At 43.6% G+C, this 22,696-nt stretch overlaps 1 protein-coding gene across 1 annotated transcript in view; it reads left to right on the top strand.

The window, feature by feature from the left end:
* Positions 1 to 22,696, top strand: part of LOC144792151 (uncharacterized) — a 426,357-nt gene that overhangs the window by 174,201 nt on the left and 229,460 nt on the right. The window contains exons 6-7 of the mRNA XM_078667032.1: positions 6,106 to 6,429; positions 15,782 to 16,105. Of these exons, the coding sequence (XP_078523158.1) occupies positions 6,106 to 6,429; positions 15,782 to 16,105 (648 nt within the window). The remainder of the gene's footprint in view (positions 1 to 6,105; positions 6,430 to 15,781; positions 16,106 to 22,696) is intronic.

Here is a 22,696-nt window from a genome sequence, read left to right as displayed (position 1 = left end):
TTTTGTTCTCTCTGTGCATGTGGGCCCTGAGCCCGGTCTGAACCAGTTCTGGGTGTTTCCTGAGTACTTTGTTTTGCTGGCTTCTTCCTTCTTTTCAGAGTGAGGGGCAGGGTCGTCAGCCGCCCAGCAGGAGGTGGAGCCAGCATTGTGGAAGGCAGGCACAGCCCTCTTCAGGCCCAGGTGCTAACTCCTCCCACCACTCCAGTTGCAAATGCAGTCATTCAGCCTAGGGCTGACTCAGCCAGCCTCCTGGGGCATCCCCAGCCCCTGTCACTCTCAAACCAGACAGTCAATACACAAACAGGCCCAGGCACACAGAAGGGTCAGACAAGAGAACAGCAACTTTCTAAAAGTGCTGTTCTCAAACACATGATTTAAAAACAACCTTTCCTAAAAGATGTGTTATTAAATTCTGAGTTCAGGGATACTAGATACTTATGTCCTATCTTGTTCCTATGGGAAGAAATGCTGTTAACCACTGTAGCCAGCATCCCCCATGTTAATCTATGGAGCAAGATAGCCTTACAATAGTGAAAAACGAAAATGGCTGGCATTCACTACCAGAGCATGTCACCTGCACTAGTACATGCTCTACCTTTTACATACACTGCACCCTGCCCAGGGGGGTACCTTGGGCCTTTCATAAGGGTGACTGATGCGCACAAAAAGGGAAGGGTTAGGCCTGGTCAGTGGGGACACTGACCAGGAGGACATGGCAGTTCTAAACTGCACACAGGCACTGCAGTATGAGGCCTGAGACATCATTTTAGGGCTACTCCTGTGGGTGGTACAATCAGTGCTGCAGGCCCACTAGTAGCATTTGTCATCACCAGCCCTGGCACACCCAGTGCACTTTACTAGGGACTTCATGGTGATACAAATATGCCAAACATGTATATCCAATCAGAATAACAATTTACATAGGGAGCACTTACACTCTGGCACTGATCAGCAGTGGCAGAGTATCCAAGGCATCTAAACCAGCAAAAACGAAATCCAGCACAGCATCAAAAATACAGGAGGTAGAGGCAAAAAGATAGGGGGAAACCACACCAAAGATGCCAGGTCTAACACCCAACCATTGAGATATTTTTATTGTTAATGTCTACGCCCGTGGGCTACCTGGGGGCTGGAGTCCGGTGATCATCTTAAAGGAGCTCGACCCTCTTCTTAGTGAGATAGGGAGGGATATGTTTGTTATTGTGGCTGGGGATTTTAATTGCACTTTTGAGCCTTATGTGAGTGGTGGGGATGCTTTAACACTGGAAGAAGATAAGCTCTGGAATGTTCCTCCCCTGGAATTACCACCAATTAAGAAAGGGACTGAAGCTGCTCTACACTGGTTGGGTTTTTGCCTAGAATGGGGGTTGAGAGCTGTAAATGGCCGATCGCACTCTGATAAAATTGGTAGAGTTACATTCAACAACACCATTGGATCAAGCAGAATTGACTACATCTTACTAAAGGTTGAGTGTTGGGCATCGTTGGTGGACATGTCTGTTCAACCCCACCCGGAGAGTGACCATAGCCCTCTGGTCCTCACCCTGGAGCTTGAAAGCAACCCAGTCCACACCCATGACATCGAGTGTGCCACTGCAGAGACCTTTCTAACAAATGATAAGAGAAGGGTGGGGTGGAGCAGGATAGTGGAAGACCCTGCAGCTTTGGATAAGATATCCCATATAGTTTTAAATACTTTGCATTTTATGCAAAAATTGGTTGAATCCGCGGACAACCTGGTGCAATTAAGTATACTACATGATCAACTCTTTAGTTCCTTGAAAGCCCTTTTCTCAAAAAATGTTAAACCCATAAATATATCGATAGCTAAACCAGGCCACAAATGGTATACGAAACAGTGCCATCAGGCACATAGAGTCCTGTTTACAGCTTTAAAAAGCCGTGTTAGCCTAGACATTAGGAAGGCAAGGGCAGAGTACAAAAAGTCATTGCCGCTGTCGATCGCCACTGGCAGGACCTATATGAGGCTAGTCTGTCTACTAACCAGACTAAGTTTTGGCAGATTGTCAAATGGGGTAGTGGTTTAGAACCATAAATCCCTACTAACCATGTTGCTGCGTACGTATGGGTAGAACATTTTCAGTTGCAGTTTAGGGGTCTTGAAACCGTGGCCATCGGAGGCCCGAAATTAACTGCCTCATTGCCTAGGGCGCTGGGTGACCCCGTTGTTTTTGAGCCCAAGGATGTTGAGATCGTGTTGGGTCTAACCAAAGGTGGTAAAGCCCCAGGTTTGGACTGTATCCCGGCAGACCTATTTAAGCATGCTCCCGGGATATGGGTACCGTACATAACCATTCTTGCAAATGCAATAGCAAAGGGGGCTCCGATCCCGGATTCTTGGCAGGGGGCGGAAATTCTTCCTATATTCAAAAAGGGGGACCGATCAATCCCGGGAAACTATCGTCCTATTAGCTTGATAGACGCCAACCAAAAAATCATATCCAGGATGGTGCTGGCTAAAATCCAGGCCTGGATGGACATTGAGAATATCTTATCTCCCCTGCAGGCCGGTTTTAGAACCTGTGTCAGTACTATCGACCAGGTCCTTAGATTTATTCTCATCTATTGGAAGGTGGTTTCCCTGGGGGGAGGAACTATTTATGCGGCGTTTATAGACCTAAAGTCTGCATTCGATCTTTTCCCCCGAGCTAAGTTATGGGAGGCTCTGGGCAACATGGGCATGCCAAGTAATCTTTTGAATTTGGTCATAAGACTACATAGAGAGAATTTTGCACAAGTCAGATGGGGAAGGCAGGGACAGGTTACCCAGAGATTCCCAGTGACTCGTGGTGTCCGCCAAGGGTGTGTTCTGTCACCGACTCTTTTTTTATTATTTATTAACCGAGTGGTGCAGTTTTTTGCGGACACCGCGACGGATGCTCCGGTGATGGGAGGCACAAAGTTCCCACTCCTTATTTCTGCTGATGACACCCTTATCCTGTCCAAAACCCAAAAGGGTTTACAAACAGCACTGAACAAATTTGAGTTATTTTGCAAGAGTAATGATCTCCAAATCAATGTAAGCAAAACCAAATTTATGGTGTTGACCAAAAATAGACCTAATACGGGTTATGTCAGCTTGAATGGCATAAGGCTGGAGCAGGTGGAAACGATGACCTATCTGGGGGTTGTTCTTGACAATAGAGCTAGATGGAAAGCCCAGATTGATGTTCTCTCCCTGAAGTTTGCTCATCTGACTGGTTGTCTTATCAAGGAACAGAGAACCTCTTTAACAAAAAGAATTGGTCCTGCACTTAAAATATACAACGCAAAAATAAGCTCAGCAATTTTGTATGGTGCGGACCTTCGGGGCTACTCTGATCTGTCTCATCTAGTTAGAGTGCAAAATAAATTCTTACGCTGTTTGGCTGGTCTGCCCCAATCTACCCCAATGAAACCCCTGTTGATAGATCTTGATTGTCAATCAATTGAGGATGCAGCACGTTTTAGGATCGTTGCACTTTGGAGGAGGATATGGACAACTCCAGAACTTGCTTCCTTTGCAAAGGAAATCCAGGATGTGAGATCTATAGCGGGTTCTGGAAACATACCGTGGTTCAAATGTCTCAAATCCATATTGGAGATTATGGGCCTAAGCGAGTTGTGGTTGGACCCTGGAAGAAATGCTTTTCCTCCTAAAAAGGCATTTAACGATCTTTACTGGGCGGCTCTAAGAAACCAGCTTATTGCCCAGTCGGATATAGCTTCCTTGACTGGTTGGTTTCTAACTCACAAGCTTGATGCTCTGCTTGAAAACTACTGGGATGCTATTACTAAGAGTTTAGACAGGAAATTGTATCACCAATTTAGAGTTGGGGCACTACCGTTAAGATCTTTTACACACAAATGGGGGGACAGTCCCAGGCCACTTGCCCGTGGTGTTGGGCCCAGATAGAGTCTATAGGTCACGTCTTTTTTGTTTGCCCTGCATACCTAGCGCCTAGGAGAAAATGGCTAAAACCAATTTGTAAGAACTTGAGAACACAGGTGGGCCAGGAAGACTTGTGGAGGCTGAGGACTATAACATCAATTCCGGTGGCCGTAGCTGTAGCCAAATTTTTGGGTTGGACCTGGGTAATCAGATCTAGGCACTAATTTGCTACCTGTTAGTTAATTAATAATCTTATGTTTCTTTTTAATCATACTGTATTTCTAGAACGTCTAAATATGTCAATGTAATGCTGTTTTATGAATTGAAATTAATGTGTTTTTTAATTATGTATAATTTGGATGATTAATTACCCTACTTTGAAAGAGGGACGTTGTATGTTGTCTTTTGTGATGAATTTTATCGCAATAAAGACGTTTTGAACTTGAAATTGACATGCCCATGGAGGTTGAAAATCCAATGATGAAAAGCAGCCCGTCCAAAGTTGACAAAATGTCATTTTATGATACAATGAAAAAGGTTCCATCCCTTATTTTTTAAGCCCTCTTTTGGCATAATTGGAGAGTACTCAGGCAGCATGTTCTCTTCTGTTTAAAGACTGATAGTCTGAGGCAAAAGATTCAATGTTAACCTTTCTACTCAAGGCCGCTTTGAACTGTGGATGAAGTCGTTTTAAGTTCTATAAATCTGCAGTGTCTATTAGCTCGAAGGCATCAGAGAGGGCTTTAGCCCAAGCGTGTGATTGACGTGAACAACTGGCGAGTGAGACTTCCAGACAAATGAGATCTTTCAGTGATCCCGATTTTGCTTCACTGCCTGAGTGCATGAACTTTAAGTACCTGGTCACTCAATGCGAATTCCATCCCGATCTGGGATTAGACATATAATATGGCAGTTTAAACAGTGATCTAAATACTGCACTCTGTGATCGGTTCACAAAGATGTCTAATTTCCCTGGGAAAGCCACTGCCCCTTATGCAAGCATTGAGATGAGTTTGGCAGTGACTATTTGCAGCAATGTCTCAAAGGAGCTCCGTTTTGACTTCTGAAGATCGCTCGAAAAGCAAATTGTAATGACGCCAGTTTCGGTTTTAGTGAGTTTAAGTGTAATGAGTGACATCCCTTGTCATCCAGCCAGCACCTCGGATATTTATATTTATTTGAAATAGTCAAGCGATGGATGTTAAGGTGCCAATGGCCCTCTTTTGTCTTTTTTTTGGCCAAAGATCAAAATGCTAGTTTTTTTATAGTTAATTGTTATACCGTTTGAGCAACAGTAAATATATGGGACCTCCAGCAGTCTTTGAAGCCCAATTGGGGTTTGGCTTAAAAGAACAACATCATTGGGATAAAACACTGAGGTGATGCAATGATTCGCTATTTTTGGTGCATGACTGATTGCTAGATTTAATGCGGGTACCAGGTTGCTCATGAACAAATTAAAAGGCGCTGGTGCTAATACGCACCAATGCTTGACGCCTTCCTTGATGCATATTTGTCAGAGACGGCCGCTTGTCATCCCAGTTTTTCTCTGGCCTATGAATTAGAATAAAGCAGCTCAATGCCTCGTAGTAGATGTTCTGGGATTTGCCAGGCAATAACTTTGAACCACAGTAATTGGTGATGGACATAGTCAAAGGCCTTGTTGTAATCTATAAATGAAGAGTAAAGCTGTTTCTTCTTCTTTATTTGTTTTGCAGTGAGCATCCGTAGGCCCACAAGATTGTCAATAGTGCCAGACATTGTTCTGAAGCCAGTTTGGTTGAAAGGCATCATGTTGTTTGTGGCTGCCCCTTCTTCTAGATCCTCCAACAAGAGCCACGCAAAGAATTTTTCCTCAACATCCAACAGTGAGATGTGTCAACAGCTGTCAGGAAGCGATGCACTGTACACTTGAATGATTTTCAATGAAAATCAAATACAAGTTTAAGGAATTAATAAATGGCTAGGGCTTGAAAATCAAATAGTTATCTTAAATGTTTGGAGATTTAGGGCTCCGTTGTAGTGAATATCCACCTAAAATTGCTGGTGGTCCAAAGGACCCTAGAAGAGTATACAGTGTGTGTTCCTTCATCACAACATGGATTCCCTTCTAAGTCCACTTCATAGTTTACTCAATGTGATTAGGATCTAATGGTATTTTTTATTGCCATGTTAGCAATGTGTCCTCTAATACTACATTCTTTATCCAACAGTGATGCCAACAACTACACCAGTGATAACAAACGACACATCACAGTCAGTAACCCTGAGCACAGACACAACAACTGACAACACTAGTGCTACTGGAGGCTCAACAACATCAATAAGTACAGGCTTGGAATCACTTCACAGCACTGAGAGCTCAACAACCATGCCACCAGCAAGCAGCTTCATCTCAACTCATGTAACCAATGACACATCCACGAAGACAACAATTGGTCCAATGTCACCTACAGGGTCAACTGCAACAAGCATTGCATCTATCACAACAGACACAACTACATTAATATATACTTCCGCCAATAGTGCAACATCTGGTAAGTACAAACTATTGTGTTCTTTTTACATTCATTAACACATTTTGGTGTGAGATTTTCAGAACTATGATTCTATGGTAAGGTTGAGGGGTAAATAGGGGAGGCTAACAGATGTGGGGTATTGTGGGACAGCGAAATGGCAGGAAGGACACTTGCCAAGCTACACGCTAAAGCTGTGCAGGTGAACTTTAAATGAGGAGTAACTTATTATAAAAGCATGTCAGTCATCAACTGGCATTAGTTTCCCGAGTCTAAATGAAAGTTTTCAGGGAGAGGGCAAGTCAAATGCTTTAAAATCATCAGACAAGCGTAACATGGCAATTGCTTGAAACTGACTTACAGTAAAGCTAATTTAAGGTGTATTCATAATATTCTGTATTTGTGAAGCATGCACATCTCCAAAAAGGTGCCCTGGTGGTCACCTAGATGACATCACTCTAGAGGGAGCGACACGAAGGTCTAAATGCATAGGTAAATCAAACAAGTGCATAATTCAGAGAAGTGCATTTTTAAAAGTTTGCCAAAACTGTGAAGAACAGTGTGGGGCGCAGGAGCAGTGACGAGGAATTTCAAGCATTGGTAGTGATTACCGAAAAAGATTTACAAACCAGCTGAGCTAGGTGAAGGCTTTGAAAATTCAGAAACCTAGCAGAAGTTGTGCATAGAAAACGTTAATTGATGTTCCAGGAAGACGTTTGTGGCAGAGCCTCATCTTTAAAGAGACCTCTCTTGTGAATGGGTAGCCTGTGTAAAGAGACCAGGTGAGCTGAGATGTCAGCTCCTCTGTTCAAACCCAAGATCAAGCTGGCTGAGGAGCTCTGAATGTGCTGAGGTATCTCTGTGGCATAACCAAGCAGATAAAGATATTAGGAGGTACACCAGTGTATGCGCCAAAGAACAAGCGATTGAACAGCCATATTTCGAGGTCTGGCTGGAATAACAAACAATAATATTCCTTATGACAAGAAGCATGAAGAAGCAGGTTGTGAATATCTTGTCTATTTGTGCAGTGAATGGAAAATGAAACCAAAAGTGATTCCACGGTTATGGGCAGAATATTCATGGTTTGAGGTGCAGATCCGGTGGCCGCTAGCAATGGGTCCAGACTGATAGTTCTTCAAAGACACTTCCCCAGTGGAAAGAAAGATTTTGGGCCAGATGTAGGTAAATATCATTTACCGATTCTAAAATACCAAATTTTACCGATTCGGTATTTTAGAATGGGTAAATGGTATGTAGGTATTAATTCGGTAATTTTTACAGAATCTGTAACATTCGGTAAATACCGAATCGGAATTCCCCATTCATTCCTATGGGCCTCCAGGCCCATAGGAATGAATGTGGAATACCGATTCGGTATTGGGAAGACCTACAAGGGTGGCAGGGTGTCACATTGACACCCTGTTGCACCCCTGAAAAGTGCATGGGTGCACATGTGACACACATACATGCCCTAATGTATGTCTGCCACATGGCACTGTTAAAAAAGAGCAAAATTGCTTTTTTAACAGTTTTCGTTGTTTACCACCAACTTGTAGTTAGTGGTAAATAACTAAACCTTACAGGTGAAAAGCACTCACTTGAGTGCTTCATACATTTCAGATTCGGTAATTTACTGAATTCTTAAATACCGATTCGGTAAATTACCGAATCTGAAAAGTAGCCACCTACATCCCAAATGCCTAATACCGGTCGGTATCCACCGAAATTCGGTGATTTCGGCTGTTACCGACCGGTATTAGGGTTCCTAGATCTGGCCCTTTGTGCTGAGGATGTGTCCATTTTCTGGTTCAAAGAAGTCTTTTTCTGAACTCTCATTGTCAAACCTTTCCAAACTGATGGATATGTAGGGCAGACCAGACCAGTTTATATGATAAATGGAGCTGCTAAATGTGTTCAGGAGTGGGAAGACCCAAAACTCTTCCAGGAACATCTGAGAAACATATGAGGGGCTGGAATGATCTGTTTATTTACAATGCTGTGATAGAGTTGTTGTTTGTGCACAACACTGCAGAGTTGGACATGATGTTGTAGTTAACTTGCTTTAGGCCGCATAGTACTATTTTAAAAGGGGACTATAGAGCATTATGTCATAATGCTTCTCAAAACATCTGCTGTCCCTTTAATATTTGTGTACCAGGAGTTGTACGCTGACACCACTGCGGCTTGACCTGGTTACCTTGATGCTCAGTCGTCATTACCCTTGGTGTGCTTTTTCAATTCAACATTTTCTGTTTCAACACAGAGTCACATTCATAAGAGGAATGTTTGTCTATTTTGCTAAGTCTTACCCGAACAAACTAGGAGACTAGTGACGCAACACCTGCTTCCATAAACTTGAACAACTGCATAACTATATGTCTTTGCCAGGATTGTCCAATGAGAGGCCATTCTATCTACAAGTCGGCTGAATTTCAGTTGCCGGGTGTTCTGCCTGTTAGGGTTCAAGGGGGCCTGGTTCGTTCTGTCTAGTTCCCCGTTAGCGGTTTTTCTTAAAAGTGCCAAGTGCATATGGGAATTTATGGACGCTCCCTAGAGCTCGCTTTAAAAGGGGGCTGCCAACAGGAAACAGGTGCTTGGTTTCTTTATTGGTCCCTTGCCGTGTGTTTCCTGTTCCTGTGGTTCTACCTTGTTTCCCTTCCTTCGAGCTCCGTTCCAGCGGTCTTTTCTAGTGCTGGGTTTTGATCCCCTTTTTCCCCTGTCCCCTTGTTTTCCTATTCCCTTGGGCATTTCAGAACCCTTTATTGGGGACCTGTTTTTGATCTTCGGTGACGTTCTGGGATTCGCGGCAGCGTTTCCTTTGAGTTTTAACGTCCCGTTATTATCCCTTTTTTGTATCCAAACCATCTTGTTATACGCTGTGTTTGGGTGGTTTCACGAAGGAGCTGAATACGGCCGTTTTTGTGCTACCTTCGTGTTCTTTTTTAGATTCCAGGTTTTTTTTGGGTGTCTTTCGTATTCCCTTTGATACCATTTTTCCCCTGTCCTTTTTTGTCCTAAGAATTGTGAATTCCACCCCCTTTGTCATTCTCGGTGTTTCCCGAGGGGGCGTGGTTGGTCTGGGGTTACGCAAGAAACAACCAATACGATTGCAGTGGAAGAATTCCTGTTTCGTATCAAGCCACTCCTGTTTGTTATCTGGGGTAAGCAGGGAGGTCGGTGGTTCGTGTGTGTACTTGGCACTGGTAATAGTAGTAGGGGTGTGTTTAATCTTGTCTCCTTCTTTCATTTTAGCGGTCTCGTCTGTGTCAAGCTGTCAGCTGCCAAGAAGCCAGAGGAGACGAGTTGTGTTCCCCAAGACCTTGGGTTCCCTTGTTTTGTTACCCACCTTCTCCCGGTGTCGTGTTCTCCACCATCCGTTTTGATTGCGGGTGTTGGGGGTCACAGTGAGGGTAGAGGATTGGGACGTTCTTCACTCCTGCGGTGTTGGGCTGGTCAGCAACGGAACAGAAAACCAAGCCCACAAATTAAGACACCGCCCGAGTGAAGACTGGTTGAGGAGTCAGCGGGGGGGGCTTCTTCGATGCAGGAAATCATGCAGGCTTTAGTGCACATACAGGGTGAAGTCCAATCCCTGCGTCAGGAGAATCAGGAGTTACGGGGGACACTGAGTGAGGTGAAGGAAAGCACTAAAAGAAGAGGGAGGGATCCCTCAGTTAAGGCTAAGCCCCCATTGATTCAACCAGCCACATTTCAATATGAGAGGAGTGGGGGGCAGAGTGGGTCTCCTTCTCCTTTGTCCGTTACAGTGAACACTCCCGTGCCGGTGCCTCTAGCAGCTCCAGAGAGGTTTTCCTAGGTTAGTAGCAGATATGCTATATTTTTGAACCAGTGCCATTTGCACTTCATGTGTCGACCAACCGCTTTTCCTGACGACACTACTAAAGTAGCGTTTGTGATCTCATATCTTTCGGGTACTGCAGCTAGTTGGGCGGTCCCCTTAAAGGAAAACAATGACGCTGTGTTGAATAGTTTCCCGGCCTTTAAGAACCAGATGCATAGTCTGTTTGCTAAGCATGCATTTGTGCAGGCAAGCGATGTTGAATTGTTAAAGCTCCGGCAGGGTAAGCAGGATCTTTTGGGTTATGTGGCTACTTTCAATCGCCTAGTAGCAGAGACACAATGGCCCATGGCAAAAAGAACCTCTTTGTTTTATCAGGGCTTGTGCGAGGACTTAAAAGATATAGTCTCTCAGGTTGTAGACCCCCCTGAAGATTGTGTTGAGTTCATCGATTTGGTTGTCAAACTCAACCATCATATGAGTGAAAGAAAAGGGGAAAAGATCAGGTTTCAACCCCCAAGGACAACTGTAACCAAGAGAGAAACATCTGAGAATGGGGGCGTGAATTTAGATCCTGAACCTATGCCTTTGGGTGGGGTGCGGGGTCCCTTATCCAAGGAGGAAAAGGAGCGAAGGCGCTTGTTGCAGTTGTGTTTGTATTGTGGGAGGGGTGGACACTTTGCTCGAGAGTGTCCAGTGAAACCGTCCCGGATCCCGGAGAATAAGGCTGTGGCTTTCGTGGGAAGGGATTGCGAGAGTCCTTTAGTCCATGAAAGAGGTTTTTGTAACCCATATGATGTACAAGGGGCGGTTCAAAGAGTCCCGCATCATTTCACGGTATCGGCTTGCTTCGTGTACTCATCTTGTGGTAGAGCTTCCTTGTCGGTATTATTAGATTGTGGGGCCACAGGGAACTTTATGGACATTGGGTTGGCCGAGTCGTTGATGGTTCCCTGTGTGATGAAGAAACAACCTGAACCCGTGAGGGCTATTGACGGCACAGAGTTAACCTCTGGGTCGATTGTACGACAATCCGAACCTTTGTTGATGACATTTGATAATGGGCATTCTGAGACGGTCTGTTTCGATCTGATTGCCGCACCAGCATTTGGGGTGGTACTCGGGGTACCCTGGTTACAGGCCCATAATCCCAGAATCGATTGGGCGCGGAGGCTGGTTACGCTTGATTTGGAGTATTGTCTTCTTCACTGTTATTGTGAGGCGACTGATAGGGTGTCTCCGTTGTCTTGTGCAGCGAGTGGTTGCGATCAGAACGGTTTGCCTCCTTCGTTTGTGGCATATAAGGAGGTGTTTGATAAGGATCAGGCGTGTGTATTGCCACCACACAGGGCTTTTGATTGCCGTATTGATTTGGTTCCGGGGGCCATTATGCCCTGTAGTAGGGTTTATGCGTTGTCGGAGCCGGAGGAGAAACATCTACGGCAGTATTTGGATGAGATGTTGAAGAATGGGTTTATTCGGCCTTCTTCTGCGCCTGTGTCTTCCTCCATATTTTTTATACCGAAGAAGGAGGGTGATCTTCGCGCTTGCGTGGACTACAGAGCGTTGAATAAGGTCACAATAAAGAACAAGTACCCATTACCTCTTATACCGGTGTTGTTAGACCAGCTGCGACATGCCAAGGTGTTCACAAAGCTTGATTTAAGAGGCGCTTACCATCTCGTTCGCGTCCGCGAGGGCGACGAATGGAAAACGGCATTCCGTACTAAGTTTGGTTTGTTTGAATATTGTGTTATGCTTTTTGGTTTGTGTAAGGTGTAGGGTTCATGCTGCCCGGTTAGTTCGTCTGTTTCATCGCCTGCACCCTGGGAAGCAAAGGCCTGTAGTGAGGCTTTTGGGAGGGGGTACTGTTGGGGTTCAAGGGGGCCTGGTTCCTTCTGTCTAGTTCCCCGTTAGCGTTTTTTCTTAAAAGTGCCAAGTGCATATGCGAATTTATGGACGCTCCCTAGAGCTCGCTTTAAAAGGGGGCTGCCAACAGGAAACAGGTGCTTGGTTTTTTTATTGGTCCCTTGCCGTGTGTTTCCTGTTCCTGTGGTTCTACCTTGTTTCCCTTCCTTCGAGCTCCGCTCCAGCGGTCTTTTCTAGTGCTGGGTTTTGAACCCCTTTTTCCCCTGTCCCCTTGTTTTCCTATTTCCTTGGGCATTTCAGAACCCTTTATTGGGGACCTGTTTTTGATCTTCGGTGACGTTCTGGGATTCGCGGCTGCGTTTCCTTTGAGTTTTAACGTCCCGTTATTATCCCTTTTTTGTATCCAAACCATCTTGTTATACGCTGTGTTTGGGTGGTTTCACGAAGGAGCTGAATAACGGCTGTTTTTGTGCTACCTTCGTGTTCTTTTTTAGATTCCAGGGGTTTTTTGGGTGTCTTTCGTATTCCCTTTGATACCATTTTTCCCCTGTCCTTTTTTGTCCTAAGAATTGTGAATTCCACCCCCTTTGTCATTCTCGGTGTTTCCAGAGGGGGCGTGGTTGGTCTGGGGTTACGCAAGAAACAACCAATACGATTGCAGTGGAAGAATTCCTGTTTCGTATCAAGCCACTGCCGTTTGTTATCTGGGGTAAGCAGGGAGGTCGGTGGTCGGTGTTTAATCTTGTCTCCTTCTTTCATTTTAGCGGTCTCGTCTGTGTCAAGCTGTCAGCTGCCAAGAAGCCAGAGGAGACGAGTTGTGTTCCCCAAGACCTTGGGTTCCCTTGTTTTGTTACCCACCTTCTCCCGATTTCGTGTTCTCCACCATCCGTTTTGATTGCGGGTGTTGGGGGTCACGGTGAGGGTAGAGGATTGGGACGTTCTTCACTCCTGCGGTGTTGGGCTGGTCAGCAACGGAACACTGCCCTTCAAGGGTGTAACATCATGTGACTGGTAATCATCTACACACAGAAAGGGATTTCGGGGAAGGGATGGGCAATAGATAAGGGGAAAAGTCAGGGTAGAGGATGGGAAGACAGGATAGTCCTCAGGAAGGGAGACTCCCCTCCTGGGACCTTGGCAGGGAGTAGAAGTAATGTGTCAGGTAATGAAGCTGGAGAAGTGTCAGTGGACAGATGCATTGAGAGGGGATGGCTAATAAGTTGTACTAGTGAACCCAATGCATTTGGCAGCAATGTTTATCCACTGCAATAAGTGTCCTGCCAGTCCACACTTTTTCTTTATAAAAGAAACTATGAAAGCTAGAAAATGTAAAATTATGCAGACATTAATCTGATATTGAACTTGTGTGCTTGTAATTACAATGCACATATGCAATAGGTTATAAAGCCTTTCATAATCTGCCTCCCATCACTGATATTGAAAATAGATAACTGTTTCTCACAAGTCGGAGAGCTTGTGGAAATGAGGAAGATATTCCAAGTATGAATCCTAACACACCAAGGAAGTAGAGATATGCAAAGAGACTGGTATTAAAAGTGGAACCCTGGAGAGGCTGGTGTATTGATTGTTCAACAGGAAGAAATGTACCAAGAGTGGCCCCAGGAGATGGCAACAGATTCCATCTTCCTGGCCCTGCCTCTTCTTTGTAGTACCCAGGAGAAGGGTGCATTAAGGTGGATTATGGGTCCAGTTTCAGCAATTAATATCCATGTCATCTTGGACACATCTATGTATTACCATTGAATGAATCTGGTGTCTCTAGTATATCTACATACATCTCCATTTAATCAGCAGGTGCTGGAGGAATCTTCTATGTTCCTCAAGGAGAGCAGGGCAGATGCAAATAAAGTGTGATAAGGATTCCTGGAACAAGCCACAGAAGCAGCATGTTGTAGTGTCAGGTTGACATGCCCACGGAGTTTGAAAATCTAATGATGAAATGCAGCCCATCCAAAATGGTCAAATGTCACTTTAGGATAAGATAAAAAGGTTCCATCACATATTTTTTTACCCCTCTTTTGGCATAATTGGTGAGAACTAAGGCAGAATGTTCTCTTCTGTTTAAAGTCCGATAGTCTGAGGCAAAATATTCAATTGTAACCTTTCTATTCAAGGCTCCTTTGAACATGTTGATGAAGTAGTTTTAAGTTCTATAAATCTGCGGTGTCTATTAGCTCTAAGGCATCAGAGAGGGCTTTAGCCCAAGCGTTTGATTGATGTGAGCAACAGGCGAAAAAGGCTTCCAGCCAAATGAGATATGTCAGTGATCCCAATTCTGCTTCACAACCTGAGTGCATGAACTTTAAGTTGCAAGCCTTCTGGATAAGTACCTGGTCACTCAATGCGAATTCCATCCCGATCTGGGATGAAGACATATTATATGCCAGTTTAAACAGTGATCTAAATACTGCACTCTGTGATCAGTTCACAAAGATGCCTAATTTCCCTGGGAAAGCCACTGCCCCTTATGCAAGCATTGAGATGAGTTTGGCAGTGACTATTTGCAGCAATGTCTCAAAGGAGCTCTGTTTTGTACTTTTGAAGATCGCTAGAAAAGAAAATTGTAATGACGCCAGTTTCGGTTTTAGTGAGTTTAAGTGTAATGAGTGACATCCCTTGCCATTCAGCCAGCAACTCGGGTATTTATATTTATTCGAATTAGTCAAACGATGGATGTTAAGGTGCCAATGGACTACTTTTGTATTTTTTCAGCCCAAAATCACAATGTTAGTTTTTTCATGGTTAATTGTCATGTCGTTTGAGCAGCAGTGAATATATCGGACCTCCAGCAGTCTTTGAAGCCCAATTGGGGTTTGGCTTAAAAGAACAACATCGTCGGTATAATAGACTGAGGTGATGCATTGATTTCCTAGTTTTGGTGCATAACTGATTGCTAGATTTAACGTGGGTACTAGGTTGCTCATTAACAAATTGAAAGGCGCTGGTGCTAATACGCACCTCTGCTTGACGCCTTCCTTGATGCTTATTTGTCAGAGACGGCCGCTTGTCATCCCTACTCAGGCCCATATATTAAAATGAAGCAGCAGAATGCCTCATAGTAGATGTTCTGGGATTTGCCAGGCAATAACTTTGAACCACAGTAATTGACGATTGACATGGTCAAAGGCCTTGTTGTATTCTATAAAACAAGAGCAAAGCTGTTTCTTCTTCTTTATTTGTTTTGCAGTGAGCATCCTTAGGCCCACAAGATTGTCAATAGTGCCAGACATTGTTCTGAAGCCAGTTTGATTAAAGGCATCACATTGTTTGTTGCTGCCCATTCTTCTAGATCCTCTAATAAGAGTGACGCAAACTATTTTGCCTCAACATCCAACAATGAGATGTGTCAATAGCTGTCAGGAAGCGTTACACTGTACACTTGTATGATTTTCTATGACAATCAAATACAAGTTTAACAAATGAATGAATAGCTAGGGCTTGAAATAGAAATGGTTATCTCAAATCTTTGGGGATTAAGGGTTATGTGTTAGGGAATATCTGCCTAACATTGCTTGTGGTCCAAAGGAACTTAGAAAAGTATAGAGTGTGTGTTCCTTCATCACAACATGGATTCCCTTGTAAGCCCTATTCCTGGTTTAATCACTGTGATTAGGATCTAATGGTATTTGTTATTGGTACGTTAGAAATGTGTCCTCTAACACTACATTCTTTATCCAACAGTGAAGCCAACAACTACACCAGCGATAACGCAAGACACGTCACAGTCAGTACCCCTGAGCACAGACACAACAACTGACAACACTAGTGCTACTGGAGGCTCAACAACATCAATAAGTACAGGCTTGGAATCACTTCACAGCACTGAGAGCTCAACAACCATGCCACCAGCAAGCAGTTTCTTCTCAACTCATGTAACCAATGACACATCCACGGAGACAACAACTGGTCCAATGTCAGCTACAGGGTCAACTGCAAGAAGCATGATATCTAGCACAACAGACACTACTACCTTAACATATACCTCTGGGTATTATACAACACCTGGTAAGCACAGACACCCAATGTTTCTTTCACATTGCGTAATAGATACTAGTGTGAATATAATGCAACATCTGGTAAGTACAAAGAATTGTGGGGCATATCATCAAGGGATTTATCTCCGCTTTTTTGGCTTTAAAATCCTAGAAAGCGGAGATAAAATTATCTCCTTATTACCTAGCTGTCGCTAACACCAGTTAGCAACAGCTAGTAGGAGATAGCGACCATCTTGGGCCCAGCTTTGCATGTCAGAGAAATTTATCACTAATGACATGCAAAGTGGGCGTGCCAAGATGTTAGCGACTGGAAACAGTCGCTAACATCGCTATCTCCTATTACCAACTTTAGGAGATATTCGCGATAAACGTGAATATCTCCAAAAGCTAACACCTACCCTGAGCAGTTCTTAGCCATGTTATCCAATGGGAGGTGGATAACATGGCTAAGAGCATTAGCTCGGTAATGCATGAATATCGCTGACTTTACAGCGATATTCATGCATTTCGGCCAATTTTTATCGCTTAGGAGATAAACCTTGATAATATCAAGGCTCCCAAGTGATAAAAGTCGTCGCTACACGGCAATAAAATTATAGCCGCTAAGCCAACATATCGATAATTATCGCTATTTGTTGGTAATATGCCCCTGTGTTCTTTTTACCTTGAGTAACACATTTTGGTGTGAGAGTTTCAGACCTATAATGCTATGATAAGCTTGAGGGGTAAATAGGGGAGGTGTACAGATGTGGGGTAGTGGGACAGCAAAATTGCAGACGGACACTTGCCATGCGGCACTCTTAAAGTAAGCAGGCGAACTATAAATAAGGAGTAACTTATTATAAAAGCATGACAGGTATGAACTAGGATTAGTTTCTTAAGTCTAAATCAAAATTTCCAGGGCAAATCAAATGCATTAAGATCACCAGACAAGCATAACATGACAGTTGTTTGAATGTGACAAATTATAAAACTGATTTAAGGTGTATTCATAATTTTTTGTATTTGTGAGGCATGCAAATCTCTAGAAAGGTGCCCTGGTTCACCTAGATGATGTCACTCTAGGGGGGGAGGGGGGGGGAGTAGACATGAAGGCCTAAATGCATAGGTAATTCTGAGAAGTGCATTTTTTAAAGTTTGGGAATACTGTGAAGAACAGTGTGGGTCACAGGAGCAGTGACAAGGAATTTCAAATATTAGTAGTGATTACCGAAAAGGATTTACAAACCAGCTGAGCTAAGTGAAAGCTTAGAACAATCAGAAACCTAGCAGGAGTTGTGCATAGAAAACATTATGCAGATAAATAATTGATGTTCCATATAGAACTTAGTGAGAGAGTCTCATCTTTACAGAAAGAGGCCTCTCTTGTGAATAGGTAGCCTGCGTAAAGAAGGCAGGTCAGCTGAGATGTGAGCTCTTCTGTTGAAAGCCAAGATCGATCCGACTGATATACTCTGAAAGTCCTGAGCTTTCTCTATGGCATAACCAAGCAGGTAAAGATATAAGGAGTTGCACTAGTGTAAGTGCCATAGAACAAGCGACTGAGCTGCCACATTTCGAGCTCTGACTGGAATACCAACGATATTATTCCTTATGACAAGAAGCATAAAAAAGCGGGTAGTGAATAGCTTGTCTATTTGTGCAGTGAATGAAAAATGGCACCAAAAGTTTTTCCAGGGTTATGTGCAGAATATTCAGGGTTTGACTTGCAAATCTAGAGTCCGTAAGCTATGTGCCAAAACTGATAGTTCTTCAAAGACACTTACCAAGTGGAAAGAAAGTATTTGTGCTAAAGATGTGTCGATCTTTTGGTTTCAATCACTTCCATGGGAGCAGTTTTTGCTCCCAATTTAGCGATCCTGTTCGTAGGTGATATAGAGAAATCACTCATCCTCAGCGACAGTGACAAGTGTCAGTGGTAAACAGGAAACAACTGAACAGAGATATTCAACTGAAGTCACATCTGATCCATCCACTCAAGACATTTCTGTAACAAGTGAGACTCTTTCGACAACAGTAGCATTTACCCAGCTGCCAGAAATGTCCACTACTCAGGACTTTGCTACTAATGACTATTCTGGTACAAACACCAACTCACCAGTAAGTATGACCCTCACCACAAGAAATGATGCCACTTCTAGTGCAAATGTAAACACGACAGCGACACAGACAGATTTAGGCACATCCCCAGTCACTGAGACCAGCTTCACTTCTGACACAGCAGCAAATGGAGCATTCTCAACTGGAACATCTATGGTGACAAGTCTAATCTCATCAGCAGTCATTAACACCAGTTACAAGACACCAGCAGTAAATGAAACCTCAGCAACATCTACAGCTATAACAGAAACAACATCATTCTCTATGCCTACAAGCCAGGCAGTCCAAACTACCTTCTTAACTAATGATGTTTCCTCTGGAACAGATACAAAACCAACAGCAGAAAACACAACACCTATCAGACCTACTCATCTCATCGCTGGTACATCAATCAGTCCAACAAACTCAAATACAGCAACACCAGAGAGCAGCACAGCCCCAACTCCTACAGAAACACCCACAAGCCAAGAAGTTAAAACAACCTTTAGGTCTGCAGACACAGACTCCATCACAGCTTCTGATGTGACTGCTGTTGTAACCACAAAAGAAACAATGTCAGCTACAGGATTAACTGTAACAATCATGACATCTAGCACAACAGGCACATGTACATTAACATCTACTTCTGGGTATGAAGCAACCCTTGGTAAGTACCAGCTATTGAGTTTATTACTATTGAGTGATATATATTAGTTGGAGAATTGAGGGGCATATTAGCAAGGGCAATATCGCTGCTTTAGCTGGACTTTTTCCCGCTAAAGCGGCGATATTTTTTTTATCGCCCTATCAGCAAGCTGTCGCTAACAGCAGTTAGCGACAGCTTTTATGCGATAGCGACTGGTTTGGGGCCCGCTTTGCATGTCAGCTATATTTATCGCTAATGACATGCAAAGTGGGCTTACCCAACCTGTTAGCGACTGAAAGCAGTCGCTAACACAGCGATCGCTTATTAGCAATACCCGCGATGCGATAAAAAAAGCGCGCTAACCGCAATTAGCGCCAGGATTTTACACCTGGTAAAAACCTGACTTAGCCATATTAGTCAATGGGAGGTGGATTCTACTGCTAAGTCCCCACCTGCTATTAGCGAGATTTTCCTTAGCGATAGGATTTTTATCGCTCGAAATCTCAGGTTTAACATGGGTTTCGCCGCTATCGCTGGATTTTATATCGCATTGGAGATAAACGTTGTTAATACTGCATTATCTCCGCGATAAATTCCACCGATAGGAGGCGATAAGCGAGGTTTGCGATAGTGATTGAAAGTTGTTGCTAATAATCCCATAAGACCTTTGGTTTGAAGTAAAGTTGAGGGAGGAATAGGGAGAGATAACAGATATGGGGGGATGGAACAGTGAAACAGCAAGAAGGGCATTTGACATGCTACACGCTCAACCTGTGCAGGTGCACTGTAAAAGGAGTGTTTGAGTATAAAAGCATGCTTGGTATATACTGGCCTTAGATTCACGAGTCATAAATCACAATTCCCAGGGAGAGGGCAAGTCAAAAGGTTAACAACCACCAGGCAAGCATAACATGTCAACTGTTTGAAAATCACAACTAGTAAAACTGCTTTATGGTATATTGATAATAATTTGCATTTGTAAAGCACACACATCTCCTAAAAGGTGCCCTGGTGTTCACCTAGATGAGGCCACTCTATTGGGAGGGACATGAAGGCTCTAAGTCAATGTAAATCATACAGGTGCATTTTTCAAAGTTTGTGAAAAATTAGAACTTCAGTGATGTCACACAGGAGCAGTGACGAGGAATTTCAAGCATTGGTAATGATCCAGAAAAGCATTTACCAACCAGCTGATTTAGGTTAAAGCTTGGAACAATCCGAAACCTAGCTGGAGTGTTGCATGCAAAATATTATGCAGATAACTAATTAATGTTCCTTCAAGAACTTTGTGAGATCCTCTGCTTTAAAGAGGCATCTCTTGTGAATGGGTAGACTGTGTCCTGAGGCCAGGTGAGCTGAGATGTGAGCTTTTTGTTCAAAGCCAAGATCAGTCAAGCTGAGGCACTCAGAATGTGCTAAGGTTTGCATATATCATAACCAAGCTGGTAAAGATATAGGGCCAGATGTAGGTAATCCCAATTTACCTATTAAATACCTAATTTTACTGATTCTGTATTTAAGAATAGGTAAATGGGATGTAGGTACATTTTCAGTAAAAATTACCGAATCGGTAAGATTCGGTAATTAAGAATCGGTATTTACCAATTCGGTAATTCCTATGGGCCTGGAGGCCCATAGGAATGAATGGGAGGCCATTCAATATTACCGATTCGGTAAATATCGAATCGGTAATAGGAGGAACTCATGCAAGGGTGGCAGGGTGTCACATTGACACCCTGTTGCACCCCTGAATAGTGCATAGGTGCACATGTGGCACACATACATGCCCTAAGGGCATGTATGTCTGCCACATGGCACAGTAAAAAAAGCACAAAATGGCTTTTTTTTTTTAAGGTTTTCGAAATTTACCACCAACCTTTATACATCGTTGTTACTGATCTGTCCTGCATTGCGCTTTTTATGATATTCTGTGCCGTCCCTTACTGTGAATTGCTACTTGGACAATTTACTGCCACCCTCTACCGTTCAGATACCCCCACCTCTGTCTCCACGGAGACACGTGCTCTGATGAAGGTGAAACCTACCCTAGGTAGAACACCGAAACACACCGAAACACACCGAAACGTACGTCGGCACCTCTACAATAGTAACCTGGCGAAACCTATCATACTCTGAATTTTTTATTTATTCATCGTCTGTATTTGGACCATTATATAAAATTCCCACTGTGTAAATTGAAGTGTACATTTTTTTTGACATTATATAATTGTTTTTGATTCTGGATTGCTACCAACTTGGGGGCAAAATAATATTGTGCTTAGAAGGAACCTTTAGTCTCACAGTTTTGTTTATTCATATCTGTGGGTCTTCGCCTTTTGTACTTTTTAGTTTTTGTTATTATATTTGAATGAGTGGATCCTCTAGGATCTGGACGAATGGGATCGAGTGATTATGTGTTGGAGTGATTGTGTGAATAATTGTGCTTTGTGGGGGTATACACATTTTCTTCTTATGTTGGTTTTTGTTATATAACATTGATTGAAAGTAATGAACTGTATATTTGTATTTGTATTTGTATCTGAGTTTTATATCGCGCCAAATCACCGACAGGTCTCAAGGCACTTTTGACAAAATACAGCAACAGAGAAAGAATGATGAAGAGTACAGATTACCGACCAATCTTACAGGGATGCAAAAGCGTCCCTGAAGAGCAATGTCTTCAGACATTTCCTAAAACGGAAAAGATCAGGTTCTTTACGGAGGACCTCCGGTAGCTTGTTCCAAATGGTAGAGGCTTGGACTGAAAAGGATCTACCACCTTTGGTCGCCATTTTAAAACGTGGGCATGATAGCAGTAGAGAATTGGCAGATCGTAGAGCTCGCTTGGGATTATATACTTCAAGCCTCTCTTTTATATAGGCAGGCGCCTGCCCATGAATGGCCTTATGGGCGATGCACAAGCTTTTAAATTCAACCCTCTGCTTCACAGGGAGCCAGTGTAACCTGTGAAGCAGAGGGGAAGCATGGGTCCGTCTAGGTAGTCCAAAGATCATCCGTGCTGCGTCATTCAGGGTGACTTGTAGACGGTTGATTGAATTTTTTGGAAGACCTAGATATAGTGCGTTCCCATAGTTGATTCTGGAAACTATTGTAGCTGAAACAATAGTTCGAAGCATATTTGTAGAAAGCAAAGGGGCTAGCTTTCGCAACTGCCTAATCAGGTTGGTACATGATCCAACCACAGCGGATACTTGGTTGGTCATCGAGAGCTCCTGGTCGATCTTAATACCAAGGCTCTTTACGCTGGGGCATGGCTTTGGGGTAGGTCCGAGTTATTGGGGCCAGAACAGATCGTTCCAGGGTGAGGCAATAGTTGAAACTACTAGGACCTCCGTTTTATCTGGATTGATTTTTAATAGATTAGACGTCATCCAGTTCACTGTAAACCGCAATATCTTTTGGGCCATGGACTGAGCCGATGTTGTATTATCGATACTCAGCAGCAGCTGAGTATCATCGGCATAGTTAAAAACTTTACAGCCCATGTTTACCAAAGAGTCTATCAGTGGCTGCAGATATAAATTAAATAGGAGTGGCGAGAGTGCAGACCCTTGCGGGACTCCACATTCCAAGATGCCTACATCAGATACACGATCCCCTAATTGGATCCTCTGCGTCCTCCCTGACAGGAAAGACGTTAGCCATTGGAGAGCTTGTTCTCCTATCCCAGACATGGCTAATCTGTCCAGGAGCAGTGCATGGCTGACAGTATCAAACGCTGCTGAAAGGTCTAAAAGTATCAGGGCGCTTGGTTTTTTACTGTCAGCCATGCATCTAAGCTCATCCAGTACCGACAGCATTACTAATTCAATGCTATGGTGGGCACGAAACCCCGCTTGCCGCTCCTGGAGTAGA

The sequence above is a fragment of the Lissotriton helveticus genome, chromosome 11 (genome assembly GCF_964261635.1).
Source record: "Lissotriton helveticus chromosome 11, aLisHel1.1, whole genome shotgun sequence".
Lineage (NCBI taxonomy): Eukaryota > Metazoa > Chordata > Amphibia > Caudata > Salamandridae > Lissotriton > Lissotriton helveticus.
This window is presented reverse-complemented; position numbering and strand designations above follow the sequence as displayed.